The sequence below is a fragment of the Branchiostoma floridae genome, chromosome 10 (genome assembly GCF_000003815.2).
Source record: "Branchiostoma floridae strain S238N-H82 chromosome 10, Bfl_VNyyK, whole genome shotgun sequence".
NCBI lineage: Eukaryota > Metazoa > Chordata > Leptocardii > Amphioxiformes > Branchiostomatidae > Branchiostoma > Branchiostoma floridae.
In genome coordinates this window covers 19,754,737-19,778,153 of record NC_049988.1, presented here as the reverse complement: position 1 = coordinate 19,778,153, position 23,417 = coordinate 19,754,737, and the positions used below count along the sequence as shown (strand labels likewise).

The 23,417-nt window shown below is 40.0% G+C and overlaps 1 protein-coding gene across 2 annotated transcripts in view; it reads left to right on the top strand.

Annotated features, from left to right (window-relative positions):
* LOC118424794 (plexin domain-containing protein 2-like) overlaps positions 1–22,916 on the top strand; it is a 69,091-nt gene extending 46,175 nt beyond the window's left edge. The window contains exons 8-17 of one of the 2 annotated variants that reach the window (XM_035833573.1): positions 91–155; positions 389–488; positions 869–964; positions 8,744–8,825; positions 14,587–14,647; positions 16,093–16,161; positions 17,512–17,656; positions 18,673–18,947; positions 19,685–19,769; positions 19,970–22,916. In XM_035833573.1, the coding sequence (XP_035689466.1) occupies positions 91–155; positions 389–488; positions 869–964; positions 8,744–8,825; positions 14,587–14,647; positions 16,093–16,161; positions 17,512–17,656; positions 18,673–18,947; positions 19,685–19,702 (911 nt within the window). In that variant the 3' untranslated portion in view covers positions 19,703–19,769; positions 19,970–22,916. Of the gene's footprint in view, positions 1–90; positions 156–388; positions 489–868; positions 965–8,743; positions 8,826–14,586; positions 14,648–16,092; positions 16,162–17,511; positions 17,657–18,672; positions 18,948–19,659; positions 19,770–19,969 lie in introns of both variants that reach the window. The other variant, XM_035833571.1, reaches the window with a different exon arrangement.
* Positions 22,917–23,417: the final 501 nt, after the last annotated feature.

The following is a 23,417-nucleotide window of genomic DNA, read 5'->3' as shown; positions in this document are numbered from 1 at the left end:
AAGAACCTAACTATCGGTAGGAACGTCGTATACATGTAGATCTTTTACAACTTCTACGAGTGATTAACCGATAGTTATGTTCCTCCACAGCCGGCCCGTTCACCTTCCAAGTCACCCTGTCTACAGATGGCACCATTGTGTTTGCCTACAGACAGGTTAGTACGGTGAAGATAATCCAACAAATAGTATTAGTGTGATATCAGGTCTTGTGTTTTTTATGTCAGGTTTGGGGGTAATGTTATTCGGTTACAGGGAAAAAAGTGTTGGGTTAAGTAGACTATATAGTAACCTATACATGAGGACAATGCATACTTATGTTTAAATATCTGGCGTGCACAGTGATTTTAGTAAAATGATAATTATAATCATCTATTCTATCGTCGCACAGATTCCGTTCCCAGTGTCGAGAATAGACGATTCCATGTTACCGGCCAAAGTAGGGGTGTCGGACGCCTACACAGTGGGAACACGACTGCTACCTTTCTTAGGTACGTATAAATCAAACCAGTAAGTCCAATTTTTAGGTATAGCAAAATACTGCATAAGACATCACATAGGTTGACAAGTAACATTATGTACATGTAACTGTTCTCCAACAAAAAATAGACTCAACGGAATTTCTCTTGACCGGTACGGGGGAGTGGCGATTTTAACTTCCAACATCTTTTGACCCATTGCTGACGTCACGAGTGAGACAAGTCACGTGACCATAGCGATTGGGTCAGACAATTGAGGAAAACTGATTGATTCTATGAGTCTAATTTCTTGGGTTTAGTTCCACACACACAGAACCACGTAACAATGTCTCTTTTTAATTTCACAAATAATTGCAAATCATTTTAACGTGATCAACATATTTGACCTGCAGAGTTCGACAGGAAAACTATCTATGAATACAACACGATAGACTTGGACCCGGAAAAGGTGCTGGAGGGAACTTTCTTCGTGCTGTCACCGATGCCGAGTAAGTCCGGTATTTTGCTTGTCCATTTGTTTGTTTCTTTAACTTTCCATTGGGGGGAGCGAGACAAAACAGGTGACAGGTCACCTTTAGACGTTGTCCCCGAAACAAACAAGATACAGCTACAGAAGTAAATGATAAGATAAAAAATGGTATAAACAACAATGGTTGCAAAAAATGTAACTTCATATAATTTCATAATGACAATTAAGCATTTGCTAACTTTATTATTTATCACCCATGCTTTTAGCAATTGAATGACGTTGAAGTGGCACTTCCGTACTGATGTTATGATGATATTCAACAACACCATTTTGTTGCATAAGAACAAGCAGGAGGAAATTCACTATGCCAAATGAACAGTACTAATCTTGAGAAACCGCGCACGTTTTGTGAAGTAATAAGACTAGAGGGTTATCTCTGTTTGCAGCCCACCATATCCAGACACACCCCATGGGTTTGACGTGGGTGTTCATAGTGCTTTGTTTTCAGATTTTGGCTCCATGTCCAATACTCACCCAGCAGGCTAGAGATAGAATCGTCTGGGTACTAAATTACTTCATAAGAACTAACCTCCAGGTAAAGATAGGTTCGGCCGTTTCTGTCTTTGCTGATACCTAAAACGTAATTTTGAACTTGGCTTAAAACCAGAGTAGATATCCTGTTGGCACGCGTAAAGCTTTACTATAGCTAACTGCTTTTCCAATACAGAGGTTAACATTACTTTCAATAGTTATCTTAGAGCCTTACGTTTAGTAGCCAAGTCTTTTTTCACAAGCCTGCCGAATACTAAAGTCTATCACCATATGACTCTGTCATAGTTTAACCTGTCTTGGTATGGTGTGATTCATAATTAGTGCTCTTCAAAGACTGCCTAGTACAGCTAATCCTACCCTTCTAAAAGACAGTATTTGTACCACAAATTACGTCCACCTTCAAGGAAATGGCAAAAATACCATCGTGGCAATGCTGTCTGAATGCTAATAGACAACGATAGCAAAACAAAGTCTATAGACCAATTAAAGCATGGTTTTTCACTTCCACTAGCTTTACAAAGGCAAATGATAGGGAAACATTCAGACAAGCAAAGTCTATAAAAAGCTTCCTGTGGTGCATTCAATCAATACTAAAGTCGAATGGCAGTGAGTGCCTTATCTGTATTCCCGATGCCAAAACGCATTTCAGTTCCAGAGACATCGTTGGGTACTCCTCCGGAATCTTGGCACAAGAAAAAGCACATCAGCATTTAGAGTCAGATGTAGAGTAATTTTTAAGAGGATTCCTGTGCTACATACCATCAATATCAAACAGCAATGCTCATGAGTGCTCACTTTAAGCTGCCTTGAGCTTGAGTAAAGCTGATGGCACAACGTACTTTCCTATCAAGTCTACTATTCCATCCATGCAGTGTTGCCTAGAATATGCCAGAAACCCATCCGAGAGACGTTGTGATGCATTCAGGAGGTACGCACTATCCGCTAAATCAATATTACACTATGAGAACTATGAGGGTCTGTCTATAGAATGAAGCTGATGACAAAACGTACAGTTTAGCTATCTCTCCGTCCACTGGGCACTAAAAAATGGCATAAAATCATTCCGATGGGGAAAGAGACATGCAAATGTTTCACGGCCTGCTTCTTGATAACAAGTTCAATCAATATGAAACTAGAATAACGTTGAGTGTTTGTAATAAACTTACGTGTGTTGGAACATTTGTTGATGAGGGAATTTATTTTATCTCGAACAAAGCTCCGTCTATGTGGTAGCCAAGTGGATCTACACACTCTCCGCCAAAGGCAATCTGTCGATAAGAAAGTCCGGCGGATGTTTCGCCTTCCTGGAAATACCTCCAGTCTAGGATACATTTTGATGTTATCTGATCCTGTCCAGTTGGTAATGGAGAACTTCTCAAGGTCAAGTGTGCAGCGGGCAGCTTTATCGTGGTTTAACTTCACGGGTGGGCGGTGGTGGGAGATTAAGGCTTAATCTAAAATTCACCTGATAGAAAAAACTCTGCATTTACTGACAGTGAGTGTTTAGTAAGCTAACGTTTGTACATTGTACATGTACGTGTTGGCACACGATTGGTCAATTACTTTTTGCTCAAAAAGTACCCTCCTCCGTAGCAGGCCATGTGAATTTACCTACTCTCCGCCAAAGGCAATTTATTGATAAGAAAGTCCTTGAGTCTTGCTGGAAAGCCTTCCAATCTCGGATACACTTGGCCGCGTTCGGACATGGTGTCTTATCTGATGAACAATCCTGAACAGTCGGTAATGGAGAACTTCTCAAGGCCAAGTGTACAAATGGAAGCTTTATCTTGATTGAACAACTTTATGAAAGGATGGTGATGTGAGATTGATTAGGGCTGTGTCCTGTAGATGTTTGGGCCTTCCTGGAAAGACTTTCCAGTCTCGGATACCTTTTGACGTTATCTGATCCTGACTACTCGGTAATGGAGAACTTTTCAAGGCCGAGTGTACAAATGAAAGCTTTATCTTGACTAAACAACTTCATGAAAGGATGGTGATGTGAGATTTAGGCTCGATACAAACTTAACCTGGTGAACTGAACATTAAAAAAAAATACCAAAATTTACATCCGGTATGATTTAGTTGACGTTCTTATCATCAACATGACAGTACAGAAAAACGTAAAGCATACTGAAATATGTGACATAGTGTTGATGAAACAAGTTACTTTATCGCGAACATAGGTTCCTCTCCTGTAGCAGGCCATGTGAATCTATCTACTCTTCGCGAAAGGCAATTTGTCGATAAGAAAGTCCGTGGGTGTTTCACTTTCCTGGAAAGACTTCCAATCACGTACGGATACATTTTGATGTTATCTGATCCTTTCCAGTCGGTAATGGAGAACTTCTCAAGGTCAAGTGTACAGCGGGCAGCGTTATCTTGATTCAAGTTCATGGGAGGATGGTGGCGTGACTCTACTCCACTCTTAGAAGGTTATTTCAATTGATAGGAACGTTGATTGACCTGTGAATTGTTTGGCCCTCTTTGTTACTGCTGCCAATTCAGACGAATTTCCCGTGGTTGAACATGTAAATCCGTACATTGTCCTCGTAGGTTCATCTGTCAATAGGAGAGCCCTGTGGACGTTTTTCAGAGGAACAAACCTATCCACTCGGTAATAGAGGCCAGGTGAACAGCGGGCGGCCTTATCATGATTTAACATCACAGAAAGATCATCAGGTGGTGTGAGATTAGGCTCAACCTAAAAATAAGCTGAAGGAAAAGTCTGCATTTACTGGAGGCCTGATGAACTGAACATAAAAAATATTTACAAACTTACACATTATTTAGTTGATATAATCTGGGTTTGTATCTAAGTTACTCTTACGTCCACTTGGCACTGTTCAGTAACGTGAAGCATATATTACTGACATAGAGAAACGTGGAGAGGATTTTAGGAGCTACTTATTTTCTGCAAAACTAATGTCACATTTGACGAACAATAATTTTATGTTAGAATTAATAATATAAAGATAGATGAACGGCAAGTATTAGTTATGAGCTCTTTCGTGTAATCTAGAATGTTATCGATCAATTGTTGATGATACAAGTCACTTTAGCGCGATTGTAGCTTCTTTCACTAATCCAAGTTCGCAAATCTACCCGCTCTAGTCGGAGGCCATCCCATCTAGTTTACGGTATCACTCATGAAAACATGTGAATCTTTTGTCACTCCCGTCGACTCGTTACTTCTGCACGAACAAAATAATCTGTGGTAGACTAAGAAAATCTATACACAGTCGGTGAAGGTCGGTCTGTCGATATGGAAGCCCGGTGGATGTTCTGTCTTCATGGACAGACTGTCAGTCTCGCATGCCCTTGGCCACTTTTATACAGACATACTGCTTTATCTATTGAACAATCCTGTCCATTCTGTAATGAACATCTCAAGGCTACGTGTACAGCAGGCGGCGCTATCGTGATTTAACATCTGGGAAGATTTAGACTCGAGCAATAATGAAGGTGCCGAGGATACTCAGACTCTAAAATTAGCTTTACTGTAGATTTCGCTTCAGTTAGTAGACCGAGGATAAAATGCTGCACTTTGCATTCGTGCGGAATGCGGAGATGTAAAATTACTAATAGTAATGGCAGCTGACGGAGCAAACAGCAATTACCGCAAGCCATACACGTTAACGCGTTTAGCCCTCAGACCTTACAAAAGACATTGGTCACAAAAGACATTGGTCACAAAATACATTGTTCTGTTGATCGTTCTGACTGGCAGGTGAGCAGACAAGATTCTGTGATGCAGAGACGCTGATGGGAAAACAACAATTACCGTTAGCCTTAATGTGATGGACGTTTGCCAGACCGACGAAACATGAAAACTTGTGAAAGGCCATTTTCAGTGGATCGTTCCAAATACTGACTGGGAGTGCATAGAGTAGTCGCTGAAAACAAACTGCTTTTAGCCCTAGCTGTAAACGTCTATCAAGAAATGTGACACATGGCCATATGGGCATTGCAACAGATATTTCAATGTAGCTTAGTGCTCTACTATATAGTGATTACTATCATTGTCATAAGTGGAGTTAAAACAAATGTTTTAACTTGGAATCTCGTAAAATATATTTGGAATTTTTTTTTTAGATTTTGGCTTTCTTGTTAGCGACACCAGTATCCGGTATGTTGTTCAATAATGAACGCTGGCTTTTTTTGATCGGTGAAAGCCATCGATACTGCTACCCTGGCACGCATACAGAAGGCCACAGGGATCGCCCAAAATCCCAGACGTTTATTGAGTAATAGATCAAACCCGCTCACGAGGCTCTACATACGGTCAATGTCATCGGCACAACTTATTGGCAGTGTGTCATCGAGTCAGGATAAAATTTGTAAATCTGTCCACACTGCAACATTCTATCTAAATCCCAGTAAAGTACATATTGGATAGGAAAGACCTGTAGGCGTACTAGATCCCCTATTGACACTGCAATAAGCGTTTGAGGCTTTTTCGATAACGTCTCGCCGATACAATTTCCACCACTGCTGTAGACCTGTCTGCTAGTTTGAGCTGGTCATTATGCCAGAATACGTGTTTGCAGAAGGCTTTTAGGAGTCTTTCCCCAGAGAAGAATGCGCTGTAGCTTAGGTATTAAAAGTTCTTGGCCATCTGAGAGTAGATCAATCGGTAAAGGTGTCGAAGACCGTAGCCGAATGAATTTCTATAACTATTGCTTATCAGAAATATTTGATACCGATATTTTTACTCCTCGATGTATAGAATTAAACGTTTGTCTATAATTGCTCACCGTATATGTACCGCGCGCCTCACTATTAACCATTAGAAGTTTGAAGCCTACAGTAAAACCAATCGATTTCCAATGGCACATCTAACAGAAGAAGTTAGAATAGCACACTGAACAAGTCTTTTTTTGGAATCGCCGGTACTAACAAGACCCTAACCATCTAAGTTCAGATAGTGTCGATAAAAGCAGTCCTGAAAATTTGGTAGAATCGTACATAATGCCTTGTAGTCTGGTCGTTAAGATATTCAAACTAAGATAAAACTATACCGGTGCAATGGCCTAGTGGGTAGAGTGTTCGCCTTGCATTCAGTACGTCGTGAGTTCAAACCCCGGCCGAGTCATACCAAAGACTTTAAAAATGGTACATGCTTCTTTCTCTGCTTAGCACTCAGCATTCAAGAAAGAGTATGGAAGTTGAACCCACACCACTACCAGTGGACTAGCCCCCTGCTGTAGTGATTGCGTTGTGTGGCCCAAGGGCTACTGAAACGGAGATGGGCGCCGCCCTATGTGCCATCAGGCGCGGGAAGGAACTTTGACTTTGACTTGAAAATAAAACTATAGTGTTCAATAATACAGCACATTCATTTTCTTCTGGCCAATACGTAATGGCTAATTACAACGCATACATCTGATGCTTACTTTAAGTAATAAACTTGTACTTGAAAGCATCCGAAAGTCTCGTTAATCGCCTGTAAAGTTTGTACCTTGAGGTAAAAGGAATAAGTGTACGACCGGGCCCTGTTATTGGCAGCCAGTAAAAGACTCGCTTTGTTATTTATGGCCTCCCTCTACTCAGATGAAAGGAAAATTAACCAACCTCCAATCTGATGGATCAGAGCCCTGATTCGTATTGGGGAACGTGGCCGCACGTTATGATTACTGGGGCCTGTAAGGCCACATCAGGTACATGTTATGGGTGCCTTCCTCTGCAGACTGCAAAAATAATGAGATAGGACGAAAACAAAGACGGTTAATAGAAATACAAGATGCCAAAGTTTCAAAGTAGACACAAGAAACGTTTTAACAAGAGTTGAAGTGACAAAATATGGCACAACAAGTATAAAACAAGTCACTTACTTTTGTATTCAAGACGTGCCTTAGTATAGTAGTAAACGTAACACTAGTGTGATAGACTGGCATCACTTATCATTTGGCAACTGCATTCATGGCTTCCATATTGGTGCCACTCTTACAGCTACCAAGTTTCACTTCTGTAACCAGAGTCATAGCCACCACTCTCATGGTGTCATTTTTACATACAATTATTAGCTTACAACATAACCTATCCACCCATTTCGGTCCATCTGACCATCCATAAAGAGAAAAAAATATTGTTTTTTTCTGAAATTAGGAAAAATTTAATGAGCGCGTGGATGTCATCCATAAAATCTACTTGCTATGGCCTAACCAGTGCAATGTCGCGACTCCTACTCTGATTAATGGTGTCCACACAGCGGTAAAATATATTGGGTATCAGCACTAACTTTAACAATATGGCGAGGAATCCAATAAAAGTGGTGGTTCATTCTTTATTAGGAAGCCCTGTGACCCGCATGGCAACAGGCCTTTTAGCGTTTTGAAGAGTTTTCCGTGGAAGGTAGGCAAAGGTAAAGGTAGTTACGTAGTTGCCTTGTGGCTGTAGGAATAGTGGGTAGGTATCCACTGTGTTTAGGGCACAGTATTGGAAGGCGGAGCCCAACTCTCTCCATCTACAGCCTTCACCTTCACAACGGAAGTCACGCGGTTCCTATTATTACTTTTGGGTGGAGTAAGGAAATTCATGCAAGAACGCCGGGAACGATCGTTTCCACTAGCCTCCTTTACCGGCCTCTCTGGGGGCATTGGCGAGAGATTTTTAACGAAAATTCGCCCGGGAAGGAAGATATGCCGCGAAAGAAAAAATGCCAGAAAGGAAATATATGCCGGGAAGCTTGTACTCGCCCCCGGCAAAATCAGCCGTCCCCAGAGAAGCCGGTGAAGGAGGCTACGTTTCCACTGGCTTAGCCACTCTGTCATTCATAGCTACAGCGTCCATATCGTCTAAGAATGTATTGGGCACTAATAAATTTATTCACTTAAATTGTCCTTACAGATGTTGGAAATTATAGCAGATTACACCGGGTATAAATGTCCAAGATTCCAAATGACCTGTACCTTTTCCTGCATAACATTTCTGTGTAAAAGGTGTAAGGAGAAAGATAATGGAACTAATCAAAGAGATAGTTGAAATTGCAAATCACTTGTGCGTTTCTTTTCCGTTTGTGAGTACAATGTGTAATGAGTAAGGTTTATGGTATTGGTTCAATACATTGTCGAAATTTAACAAAAAGAGGATTGCTGTTACGTCGTATAACATTAAACTCTGTGACGATTCTATTTAATATAGCGTTACGTACAAGTGTAAATTTTGACATGTTTGTTTCATATTTAAAACATCTGAAGTACGCTTCATCCAGCTATTTCTAACATTTCTCCTTGACTTGTTTTCCCAGCATGCAGTGACTTCACCACATGTGACAGATGTGTGACGTCAGACATCGGCTTTAACTGCGGTTGGTGCAACGTTCTGCGCAGGTGCGTCATGTGGCCATTCTTTTATTAACATTATAGAAGTTTATTTGCAAGTTCTTGCCCAAGGGCTAATTGCAACATGAAACATACAGAAAATATAGTAAAGATACATAAAATAAAGTCATTTGGTATAGATAACAACGGTGACAAGTGTAAACAAGTGACTATTATGTAGCATGAACAAGTCTGCTACTAGTAATTCTAAACAAGCTTTAGAATACATGGATAATTAGAAGATTGACTAGTTTAAAGCAACGCAGTGGATGACAAGGTTCTTTAATCACAAGTTAATAAAGAGTGGCCCTTATTAGAGTACATTCCAAGATACCATGCGGATGTTTGTTGCCATTGTTTAGAATTGATTTTAAAGTTTTGTAATTATATGTCTAGGACATTTGATACTTCAGAAATATTTTTAACACTGTTTCAACTTTATAAATATTTCCCTGGTCCTGTAAAACTTTGGAAATATTCATGGTGTGAAATTGGATACTTCTAATGGTTTCTAAATAATGATAACAGCATTCTACCATTATTTACCATTTTCTACCATTTTCTACCATTTTTTGTAAATGGTTCGGTGGGCTGGGAAGATAGCAATTCACACATCCTTGCAAAGTATGGTTGGGTGCCATGCAATAATGGCCCACCACAAAGGATCCACCAGTGCCCAGCAGTGAAGTCTAAAAATATACAGATGCAACAATAGGGCTTACTTTTAAGGAAGCAATAAACTAATTCTACCCTTTGGCCAGGTTTACCATTTTTTGTAAATATTTGTAAATGTGAAATAATCACAGAGAGGTTTCACAATTATTCTAAATAAAGATATTTTTGTACAGTTACTTTCAAAATGTTTCTAAAATATTCAAAGAAATTCAAATAATTGAGTCTTTTCTTAGTCAATTTTTTGAAAATAATTTAATTATTGTGGCTCAGATATTATTTTATTCAAAATAATTTAGACTAATTATAAATATCGCCTAAAAACCCTCATGGTGTCTTGGAATGGACTCTACAGATATCATTTCAGGAAAGGTGCATTTTTTTTAGCATCATTTGAACACATAACGATTTAAACGTAAGAGATCTATGTAGCACATGCGATTCTAGTTGGTCCTTCAACCCACGGCTGTGAATCAATTGTCTAAAGAAGCAGCAAAACAAAATGGCCCTTAAAGTGCAAGGAGAGCAGGATGTCTCCAGCCATACCGGTCCATCGTGGTGCAAAATGATTAATAGTTGCTTTTAAAAGGTCTGTTGACCCCTTGTATGCTACAACCAATGTTTTCGCACTAAATTGGAAATATGTAATAGCTTGGTCGTTGTGATACGAAATACAAATACAGAACAATAGGGTCGATAATGTAATGTACGCGTGATGGATGCAATGTTTCTGCCCCTTCCAACGATTTTCTCATTCAATTCTTGGAGAAGCGTTTTCCGATGGCTGGCTACTTCAAACAGCATAAAAAAGATCGTTATTTTCGAAGAACAAACGTGTATTTCCATTTGGTCATACATAAGGTGACAGGTCCTGGTTCAAAATCAACTGAGGGACAGATAGAGAAGGTCGAACAGCTACGTTACAGTAGTAGTTTAGATTGAGCAACTTTGTCGATTGTGTGACAGAAAAAGCTTCGGGCTGCATGTTTCGCTCAGCAATCTTAGAAAATCCACGACAAAATAAAGATTCTAACACACACACGCACACACGGGCTTGCGCACACACCAACACACCAACACAAATATACAAGTACACACACACGCGAATACACGCATGTAAATATGCGCATACACACGCACAGACACAAATGCAAACATAAATTCAAACTGTCTTCTAAACAAACATGTAAATTCAGAAATTGTTAATATCTGACTACATTGTGACATTGCGACAAAAAATGAGATGAATCTTTATGTATTCTAACATACGAGGGGCGTGCAATAAGTAATGGTCCTGACTCACTTCCAGTTGTCTGATCTAAATGAAATTTTGTATGTGTAATAATTCATATCTCTATGGGTTATGTTGCAAAAGACAGCTCTGAACTAATTGTGGTTTCTGATTTACTGGTGTTTGAACTTAGTCAGGTGCGAAATGGACCAGGTGTGAAATGGAACCAGTTGAGTGTCGCGCAATGATCCGGTTTTTGTATTTGAAAGGACGCACACCAAAGAAGACTTTTTATGAAATACATGAAACTTATGGTGATGATGCCCCATCATATGACCTTGTAAAACGCTGGCATCCTGAATTCAAACGTGGCTGGAAGTCTGTGGAAACAGCTCCCAGACCTGGTCGTCCCTCTTGTGCCATTGATGAGGCATCAGTTGGAGGACCAACCTGGGGTGTCCTACAAAATCGGTGTCCAGAGCTGCATCAAAGGATGGGAGAAATGCATAACTCTGGGTGATTCCTATGAAGAGAAAGACTAATAACTGTGCCAAGTTTCATTAATCTCCTGCTATGGGAAATCGGTCAGGACCATTACTAATTGCACGCCCATCGTACACATACACAAACACACAAACATGAATTCGGACTTTTTTTTATACATATATGTCACATAAGCTCAATATCTGACCACATTGTGGCATAGTCCACGTGAGTGACGCCTCAGTTTCCCATTTCTCATGCATTATTCCACAGTCGTCAATGTTAATTACGAGTCGTGATCAGCCATATTGCTTCCGATTTCAATTTGCACACTGATCTGGATTTGAATGTTAAAGGATCTATGATAATCCCGACACTGTTACGGATCAGTGGTTCTCCTTCCTTCATGCATCTTAAATACGACCCAGCGTCTTGCCTTCACCTTCTGGCATTTCTCAAAGTATTTCTTAAGTCCGGAAACCTGTGCGGCATTCAGTCTGGAAGATGCCGGCTTTGGTCTTTAAGAAGCGCGTGCCTAGAATGAACATTTCGGCTATCACAGTAACTCCCATGCATACGACATGACATTTCGGGAAGTTCCTAGGAAAATTGATAAAATGTCACACAAGTAACAACGAAAATACTTCAATGTATACGTAACGTAAAGACGTTCGAAGTTTCATACTATTCGGAAATTGAGTAAATATGACACAATGAAAATACTACACTGCATGCTACAAAACGTTCAAGAAAGTTACGTCGCTGAAGGTTAGACATCCAGGTAATAGGATATGCTAGAAAGCAGTTACTCAAGCAACTGGATATGATTTTTGAAACGGCCAGACGTTTCAACTAGCATTGACTAGTTTTCGTCAGTGAAACATCCAATAAAATCACATCCACTTTCTTGTAATGAGTAGCTGCTTTTTGGCATGTTCCAGGAACTTTCCTGGAAAATTGATGAAATATGACACACATAACGATGAAAATACATCCGCAGATTACTGTGTAATAACTTCTTGTAAATCACGGTATTTACCAGACCTTAAAGCACTGCTATCATATAAAAACCCTAACTCCTAGGTAAACCCATGCTGCGATATCCATCCGGTAATTCTCTTCACAGTGTGTCCCTTGGGTCATAGCATGCCCCATTATACCAAAGTTATGACGGTCTTTGTCGTGAATTCGTCTATAAAGCCGATTGGGAGGGTCAGAGAACGATACTTTGATGTTGAGAAGACGGATTCATCATGTTGCAATGGTGCGACCTGGTCCGCTTTACATATCTTTGATTATCAGGTACCGAGACAGACGGCGTTCTTATTAACCTTTTATAAAGGCGGATTCATTAATCTTTGGGCCCTTCGCAGCGGTAGAAGTGTGGTTTTATTAGATAGGGTCTCACCCTTTACTTTCATGTTCTAAATGTGTATAACTTAGTTGCAGTCGTGGTGAACAAATAAAATCGAAACTCATTTGATCCTAATAAAATGCGGTGTTCGTGTTTGTCTGATCTTAACAAAGATATTAAGGTTTAGAAAGTTCGTATTCTCCATACCTTTGTACCAAGTATTAGTGTTTCAAATTTTGGACGCCTTGTAAAAGTTTTTTATTGAAATGTTTATTGAATATTTGATGGCCAGATGTTACGATTACCTTAAAGCCGGTTCGATTTTACAAAAATCTCCAGAGAGCTTATATGATACAGTATAATCTAGAGTATAAACTGTTATGGCCGACCATATGTTAGCATCAAAGGAATGCTCTACAGCAGTGATTTTGTTAAGAGAGTCCCTATAACCGCACTAAGGAAGTCATCAAATTTTCAATAAAGGGGCAAAATGTCTACGTGACTATATAAATTAGCCCTGTTTAAAGTTCAGTGAAGTAGATACAGGCGTGTTGTCCACAAACCGACGTCATGTCTATGTTACATTATGTCAAACACTGATATAAAAATATGGCATTTTAGTTTATGTAAAACCTATAATGTCGACCATATGTTGAAATTATAGGTATAATTGCCACATACCTCGTATAGCCATAGCCTCGTATAGCCTCAATAACTAGAAAATGAAATTCCCAGAGTACTCCATAAAGGGAAGGAACATCGTGAATTGTATGTAAGTGACTTCATACATTGGATTCGGAATAAGGTTCAGTGAGGTAGATGCACGCATGCTGTCCACAAACTATGCCATGCTTCTTTGGAAAGCTATAACCCCTCAATGTCAACGTTTTTATCAGCCGCTGGTCATACCATAAAACAAGACATTAAAGTGTGTGTAAAAACAGTAATCATGACAATATCTTAACATCATGATCAATAGAGGGACTGTTGTAGCTCCTAGTTATTTTTGTTGTAACCCCTAATTATTTTATCAAAAAAGCCTATATAACCAGATAGGGAAAAGCATGAAATTTTTATGTACTTCATAAAACCGGCGGCACATCAAGGGAGGATTTCTATGAATTTGCCTTTATCTAAAGTCTAGCGAGGCACATGCGTGTTGCCCACAAAAACGCTTTCTTCCTTGGAGCTAAACGTAACTGAGCCATATCATCTTCCTTTTGTAAACTATTCCTTTTCACGTTTAGATTCCGCTGTTCCTTACCTTAGACCTTAGACCCTCCCGCAACGCTGTTGCATTGGTCGACGCCGCTGTTCATGGGTCATGAAAACAAAATGACCCTTCAAATTGCATGTGACACTAAACACGTTCTGAACCTAATGGTACTTAGTACTCATTGCTAGGGCTTTCAATATGATTCGTAAAGTTTTAGAAAAATACCACTACAACTTAAACGAGATCATTATGATTAGTTCTTTGTGAAGGATGTTGACGAGGTCGCTGTAAAATCCGCCCTTAACATGACCTGTCTTACCTTTTGCTTTGAAGAGTATTTTTATGTGCACAGTAGAAACCACGCTCTTTTATGACGTGTGTTACGAATTTAAAGACTTACTTTGGTAAGTCTGTGAGACGCTCTTTAAACGGAAATACTGGCGCCGCTAAAGGTGCCTTACCGTGTATACTAACATATTGGCTACTATTATAATGCGTTATATGAGCTTTCTGTAAAATTTGTCTGGAATAGAATTCTAACAGTTACCATGAAATATTTACCTCCAATACTGATCCAGATGTTCGGATGGGGAGGACAGGATGTATCAATTAAATGGTGTTTTTTTTAACAGTCGTGTTGACCAAAATACCATAATCTAAACGCATTTATTCTTAAAGAAAGGATGTGTCCGTGTTTGTCTGATGTAATAATGAATTTAAAAAAACTTGTAATGTGATTGATTAATTGATTTATTGATTTATTGATTGATTGATTGATTGATTGATTGATTGATTGATTGATTGATGTTACCAGGTGCTCGGATGGGCTGGACCGGTTGCGACAGGAGTGGGTGGCCGCCAGCTGTGACGATCAGGTAGGGCCAAGCGTGAAGTCCCGTCTTCATTTTTTTATTAAAAGAAAATATTAAGCATAAGAAGCTTTTAGAATTATTCAATCTTCAGCAAATAACGAAACTGAAGCTCCGGACCTACTAAAAGGTGATCAACGTCTTATCAAAAACACAGAGGTCCCAGCTCGTCAACTTGAAAAGGAAATTTGTTCTTTTGAGCATCATCAACTGAATTTGTATATAGTTGTTACTTTGACATTTGAGGATATCACTCAAGTCTTTCAGAAGCACATGACTTGACCAGCACGCTATGAAAGAAAACTTTGAAAGATCAAGAGGAGCCCTTGATAAACAAATATGAGTGGCTGTGCTAATGAAGACTTACAAGTTTTACACCTTACATTACCGCTGTATTGTTCAGGTTCAGAGAGATGGACGGCATATTCTATTTTTTAGTGACGTTCATTTGAATTTGCCTGTATTATCTAATGTTGCAAACAATATTTAACAAGACATCCTCATTGTCCCCAGGTTGTCCTATATCATCCCTAAGTCTTAACAAAATCAATACAAATCGGAAGCGAGGGAAGCATAAAAGTCTCAAAAGTACATAAGCGATAAATCTTTTCTATCGAGCACCCCCCTGGGAAATACTCCAGCCGCAGTATGGTGGATCTACATCCTAATTATTGATAGAATCTCCCCATCCCAACCTTACGGACCTCATACACGTTGATGAATGGCCTGCTGGTGATCCGCTTTACAGGAGACATGCTTATAACAAACATGGATCATTCTGTTCCAGACTGCTGCACTTTTAGAGATAAATCCTGTACTCCCCTGGGAGGGAACAGAAAGGCTTCATTACTCAGGAGACTGTGCATTAAGTTTGTCTGTTCAAAAGTTCAAGCTTGTGTAAACCCCACAGGGCAAATTGTGTACTTTGTAGGCTGAGCATTTGCACAACAGAAAAACTGAAAGATGAGAATAATCTCTAAACAGTTGAGCTCATTCCAAATCAGTTATATTTCACTAATCGTGTGAAATCAGAGAAGGCAGACGCTATAAAAGTTATAAACAGGTACAGAGAATTACCCTACCTTTTCGACAAGTACAATGAACAGTGGACTTTAGCTTGACGCCCTGTCCTATGGACTGCAACTCTTTCCATTAGCTTGAATGTCGGGTGAGCCACACAGACGGATCAGAACTCACGACTTCTTGGTCCAAAGGCAGGGTCGCTTACCACAGGACTTTGCATGCAACGCTATCAAATGCATCAACGTTTTGAATAAAAAATCCCATTCGCTACTATAAACATTTTGACCCTGGATATGAATGGATTTTCTGTACCTTTACTGTACGATTATTCGTCTTTTATTTTTAATGCCCGAATGTATCTCATTGACCAGTATGGCAAATTTGCTCTGTAATAGACTTTTCCTATATCCATGCCTTTACTGTTCCAGAGTGCGGCGCGGACCGTCTGTGAAGAAGAGGACCCCGTGACGACCACCAGCGCCCCCTCCATCCTACAGGTGATGGATAGGGTTACTTGTAAACTGATACACCCATCCTACAGGTGATAGATAAGGTTACATGTAATCTGATACACCCATCTTACAGGTGATGGATAGGGTTACATGTAATCTGATACACCCATCCTACAGGTGATAGATAAGGTTACATGTAATCTGACACACCCATCTTACAGGTGATGGATAGGGTTACATGTAATCTGATACACCCATCCTACAGGTGATAGATAAGGTTACATGTAATCTGATACACCCATCCTACAGGTGATAGATAAGGTTACATGTAATCTGATACACCCATCCTACAGGTGATAGATAAGGTTACATGTAATCTGATACACCCATCCTACAGGTGATAGATAAGGTTACATGTAATCTCATACACCCATCCTACAGGTGATAGATAAGGTTACATGTAATCTGATACACCCATGCCAATGACTATCATGGAAGCTCACCTGTGTTGACAGTAATCATAGTACACTTTTTTTTTCAACACAACTTATCATTGATCCGTGTATACCTTTGTGTGCGAAGAAAGCCCAGCATCAAACTATGACAATTACAAATTGTTAAAATTGCGCTACTCAAATGATATGCTATGTCCCAACTCTAATATACGTTCTTTACTTAATCGAATGCATTTGTGGTGCTGGATGAAAAAGAAACTGTATCACAGTTTGTTTATCAGCCATATGTCACTCTGTTGTTTGATTCCTTGTTTATTTTCATGTAGTTATGTCTTGTGTTCAATAGACAGGTTGTTTAAGTTGATTAATAACCTTATTTGATTACTTCTAAGTTTGTATGCCAGCTACACGTCACTTTGTTATTTGATTCCTTATTGTATTATTTCATGTCGTTATCATTATCTCTTGCCTTTGTTATTTAGCGTTTCGTAGTCCTGTATGTGTGTCTTTATTTTGTTTATTTACATGAGGAGAAGACCTCGATAAGCAGGGTCTGCTTTCCGTCTCATCCTCTTTAAAGAAATGTGAATAAAAAAAAACTGTATCACAAGGGAAAGTAGCAAACACTATGCCAATCCGCAATTCCGTTCATATTCCAGCAGTCATGATTCATATGATATAAGAGTATCACTGATTGTCCTATCATTTTTACATTATAATGTGTACAACTGTCAGTCAATAAAGTTCACTCTCTCTTGGTAGCGACCAGACGTTTCAGAAAACCATGATGTCAGTGAAAAAGTGTCACTGACAAAAGACACCAGATGGCTGTCTGAAACGTCTGGCCGCTTCCAACACCATATCAAGTTGCTGGGTAACTGCTTTTTGGTGTATCTTATTACCTGAATGTCTAGCCTTACGTTCACTCTCTCTTCTTCAGGTTCCCGGCACCTCTAAATCTGTAGCCACGCCTACTGCTGACTCTGCTACACGCGCGAACTACGGCACTAACCACACAGCCGTCAGAATCAACAGTCAGATCACACAGACAACGGTGGTGCGCAACGACCAGAACACTCCCGGAGGTAGGCTGTTTTCTGGTTTGGAACTAAGTGTGCGTCATTAATTATATGTCATTAATTATCAGAATATATGCTCAATATGTAGAATTGGAAATCTTGTAGACTATTATAAGACGTTTCCAGCCTTTGACGGCTTCTAAATAATCATTGCTTCTATGCAAAATGATCAACCTTGATATTATATAACGGAAAGACTTTGTGCTGAAAATCAGATCGGAATAAATGGAATGACTGTAACCTCCCAGCAGATCCTACGGTGCCATAAGATAGTATCAAAGCTGTCCAAAGGGAGTCAAACGGGCACCGGGGGAAGTTTGACACCATACATTACGCACCGTGGATCTGGTTGGAGACTAGAATGACTGGAGTGCGCGCCATCGAAGAAATGCATCGCATCTTAGATCGACAGTCGGTCATATTTTGTTGCACAGCTACATTGTCGGTAACCAGGATATTACGTACTTTGAACTCGGAGGGTATCCTGATTATCTCGTACACAGCATAGCCGACTGTCGATCTAAGATGTTTCCCAGAAATTGAGGAAATTACATAACGTTCATTTAAGTAACTTCAGAACGGTTGATGCTTCGGACCTACCACTTCGTCTAACAGTAGCTGTTCTTGTTCCAAACCTTTTTACGGTGTAGTGACCAAGAAGGTTTAGTGTTCACCTTAGTAGCAGTCGGTATAGGTCGTGAATTCAATCCCCGGCTGATCATACGGATGACTTTACATACTTCTTTTCCTCCTTAGCACGCAGCTATTGGAAAAGAGTATTAGAGTTATTGGAAAAGTGTATGATAGTTGAACGCACACACGATATACTGGTCAATGGACTAACCCTCTGCTGTAGTGATTGCACAAAAGTTGTGTGACCCATGGCTACTTAAACGAAGATGGGCACCACCCTATGCACCATCAGTTGTATGAAAGACTTAATTTACTACTAACTCCTCATTTTGAGCACGAGTTCGACCTATTGAGTTTCCTTTTCATTCGTTCCGTCTTATTTCCCACAGGCAAGAGAGAATCAAAAGGCATGGTGGATAATAGCGATTCTTCCGGAGCAAAGAACACTTCCCGCCAGAGAATATCAACCCACGACCTTGAGACTGTGAAGAGCGTTGTGGGCAGTCCTATCAAGGGCAGCGCCACGGAGTTTAACAGAAGAAAGATCCGGATGGAAATCATCATTGGCATCATTGTGGCGGTAGTGGTGGTGGTGGTCGCGCTCGCCTGTATCATACACTCCTACTCACGGAAAACGTCCAGGTCCGGAGTTCTTGTTGTTCAGGTAAATATATTTCATGGAAAAGTTCGCATTACGCAATAGTCCTGAATCAATTTGATAATATTGCATTTGGGGATGCTTAGCAATAGCCACCTCTGAGTTCACTAAGATCATTAAAAAAACACGCATTTCCTTGAATTTCCCATTCTTTTGACACAATACTATAGAGAAGAACATAATGATTGTCAGAACATCCGATTTCAACTAGAAGGCCTTGCGCCTGAACTTACTGACGATTATATACTCATACGACTTGGGTGGTAAAGGTTTAGTGACACTACTTAAGTATACTTATTTGAGGACATTGAGCAAGGGAATGTTGTTACAGTAGTTACATTTGTAGGTTAAATTCACATTACACTAATTGTGTACTGACCTGTAACATGCTCTGTGGTTCTATACTGAACTTAAACAGTGTTTCTCTACACCTGAGTTGTTCTGTAGTTCTATACTGAACTTAAACAGTGTTTCTCTACACCTGAGTTGTTCTGTGGTTCTATACTGAACTTAAACAGTGTTTCTCTACACCTGAGTTGTTCTGTGGTTCTATACTGAACTTAAACAGTGTTTCTCTACACCTGAGTTGTTCTGTGGTTCTATACTGAACTTAAACAGTGTTTCTCTACACCTGAGTTGTTCTGTGCTTCTATACTGAACTTAAACAGTGTTTCTCTACACCTGAGTTGTTCTGTAGTTCTATACTGAACTTAAACAGTGTTTCTCTACACCTGAGTTTTCAGGTCAACGTCCTGAGGTGATGCTCCTGTCGTCAGATAAAGTGTACTTTGCTCCGTGACGTCGGGAGGTCGGCTGACGTCATGGCAGGTACTTGACACACAACGCTAGTCTACCTTTATTCCGCGGGGTAACCTATATCCATTGCTTTGAAAAATATTGTATGAAGTCAACAGACGGTGATTTTGAGTTGAAGTATTAAAATATTGCTGTATGTGTACATTGTAGTGCCAGTTTTTTAATGTACATATTGCGTTTGGTGATCCATCTATTGTTTCATCTCTTTTCAGACGTTTTTCTTGTTGCTGCCCTGTGTCTCAACATGTGTCATGTGGACGACACCAAAGGTCAAATCTGTACAGCCATAATATCTTATCTACCTACAAATGTCGTTTGGAAACTGTTACCTGGAATAGGTTGCCTGGAGACGGTAACCTGGAGACGGTTGCCTGGAGACGGTAACCTGGAGACGGTTGGCTGGAAACTGTTGTCTGGTAGCTGTTCCAAAGAAACGTACGGTCATACAGAATGATGTAACGGACTCCGCAGCCCAATTTATGGCCTGCTTCCGATGTCTCTATAACCCAGACGTGTTTGTCTCATGTTCTGTGTACAGAGAGGGCCGAAACGGAGAACAATGATTTGGTCATTTTCTATTGTAAAGTACACATTTTGGCAAACAAGAAACTGAAACTGTACGTTGCAAATGTATATAATGTGATAAGGTAACAGGGCAGAACACAAAAGGGAAATGAGATACGTTCAATTATTGATTACATTTGGCCTTGAATTCTGTGGTGTATTGGATTGATACTGAGATAACAAATAGAGAACCAACGTGAGAGAGTTCTTGTTACCAAATGTTGTAAGTGCCACATGTTGAGATAACTGATGTGTATTAATCCCAAAGTTGGTCCAGTGTTGTGGACTCTACGAATATAACCTAAGACAAGTTCACTCAAACTTATAATACAATAATGGCTGGAACCATGTCGAGTATTATAATAACTGTTGACTCTCCTGCACCCACGAATTATCACATTGAAGTATTGCCTGTAGTTCTTATCTGTGACGCTATGCGGCGCTGTTAACCAATCATGAGAGGTCGTCAGCTGTGAGTTTGGGTGGTTTTATCTGCCGAACGTAAATCTTTGAACGACATTTCTACCTGTGCAGAGTTTGCTCTTCGTTATTTACCACCACTACCGGGTTCTACTCATCAAACTACTGGCAGCAATGTCATGATGGTTTAAAGAGTTCAAGATGCCGGCGGAGAACGCCAGACGTGGACAGCCGATCATAGTCATTAAGACTCATCGATTTATCTTGGCAGCAAAATCGTTTGTCCTTGGAGCAGAGTTCGTCGAATCCTCGGCAAGATTGAACGCCGTCGGTTGGCGTTGACCTTCACAACAAGATCATTTCTCTACGGGATGGAGTTCGCTTTGACTTTGGGAAGATTACCATATATGGACATATGTCCTTGGAGTGGGATTCGCCGTGTCCTTGACAAGACCGGATGCCCACAGGTCCCTAAGCTTGTTCGCTTTCGGTTTTACAGTGCCATTTGTCTTTGGTACAGCGTCCGTTTCGACTTTGAAAAGAATAACAAGTTGCCGTTCGGTACAGTATTCGCTACGATCTTCTAAAAGGAATGGTATATCTCTAAGGAATAAAGTCAAACTCAAGCTTGGTCGCTTTCGGTTTAAGAGTTCCATTTGTCTTTGGTACAGCGTCCGTTTCGACTTTGACAAGAATGAGTAGCCTGGTAGCCAGCCGTAATATAGCTCCCGATTCTCTTCTCTCCTCTTTGCAATTACACAATTGCAAAGACGAGAGAAGAGACTCGGGAGCTATATTACGGCTGAATACCAGGCTAAAGAATGACAACTTGTCATTTGGTACAGCCATCGCTAAGGTCATCGCAAAGGAATAGAGTATTTCTAGAGTATGTGGTTCGAGGAGACCTCACAAGAAAGCCACTTATATGAAGTACACAGTTTAATTGTAAAACGGATAATGTGGATAACCTTTTACGGTATTCAGGTACGATGTTTTGGCCACTGTGAGGCCATGATATAGTCGGAAACATTCAATTCATGTGTGTCATCTGTTCACACGGTCAAGTAAGGTTCACTTCTTTAATGAATGTACACAGATATATACTTGAACGATGATGTACATCAGAATATACTATTCGTCACATATGATAGGAACAGTTTTGTAAGAAAACGTAAGGTAATGTACCGGGTGTACAGTTAACTTGAGTTACGATATGATTATTACAGTAACTAATACACAAGTATGGACCGTCTGTTGAGCAGACGACCACGAACATTGTTGTCTTGGTTTTCGGTATGTGACAATTCAGACAGATCAATGTGATTAGAGGAGCCTCCTAGCGATACGAAAGGATAGCACAGGTAAACACTTTCGTAAGTTCAGTGACAACATTATCTTCATACTACGACATTTTTATCATGCTGATACACGTTTAGTCTACTGTGGGGGTTGGTACCGGTACAGTGGACCGGTACAAAACCGGTTTTTCTCATTGGACCGGTCCAGAAAAACCGGACCTAAAAACAATCGGTAGACGAAAGTGGAACGATTTGAAAATAAACAGTTTATATGATCAGGCGTTCATATGTTTTGAGGCTTATCGGTCGAGGAAAATTAGAAGTGCGAAGTAGAGCAGAGTCTATGGTAATTTTTACCAACTTTTACAGTCAATCGTACAGAGGTAGTTATCCTTGTAGGATTTCAAGACGCTCGTGGGTGTTGAATACTACACAAAACAGATTTCTTTGTAGCGAAACGAACCTTTATTTTTTTTTAGTATCGTCCATTCACAAGTTTTCATATACTGAATCAGGTTCGGGTCTGGACCTGGACCTGATCCTCTGGACCTGAACCGGACCTGGATTTTCTGTACCGGTACCCACCCCTAGTCTACTACAATCGGAGATGGAGACTGTGCTTTGTGCTGGATAGTTGCTATGCATCGGTTAAAACTCGTTCTAATGTTTTGTTATTTTTGATTGTTGATACCATGACATCAATATAACGATATCTCATTCACGTGTTGATATTTTGGGTAGGTGTATGTGATGCACTCATTCTTCGCAAGGGGGCGTTTGTCAGTGTGTGTATGTGTTTGTGTATGTGTGTGTGTGACTGTGTGTGCTTACGATTTTGGTTGAGCAGGATTGCGTTTAAATCGACAAGCGGTAAATACGCCTCATCACGAACACTTTGTGGGTAATCAGTGGCAGGAGGTCTTTAAACTTTGCCTTTTAACTTACCACACACAAAGTTCAAAGCTTTATATGTCCTGATTATCGACATAGTGCTCACAATACACAGAATACCAAACAGTCGATCAATGTGTATCTATATATCGCTCATATTAATTTTTAAAGTCAAAAGCATATGATCCACAAAAAAGTACAATCTCTGTAGCCTTGCAGATGACGTCCGCAGATACAAAACAATGTGCGAAGACTATATCTTGTATTCCTCTCTGTCACATTGCTCTAGTAAGATACCATTAGCAATACAACTTCAACATCTAAAATCTTACATATTGTCTTTATTTCGTTTTCTCAGTACATTTTATTTCGATTCCATGTAATGGTAAATAACAAGAATAATCTAACTTAACTTAACTTAATTTATTGCCCTAGTTTTTAGGCAATATGTACACAGCAATCAAATCAATCAATTATAAAACATTAC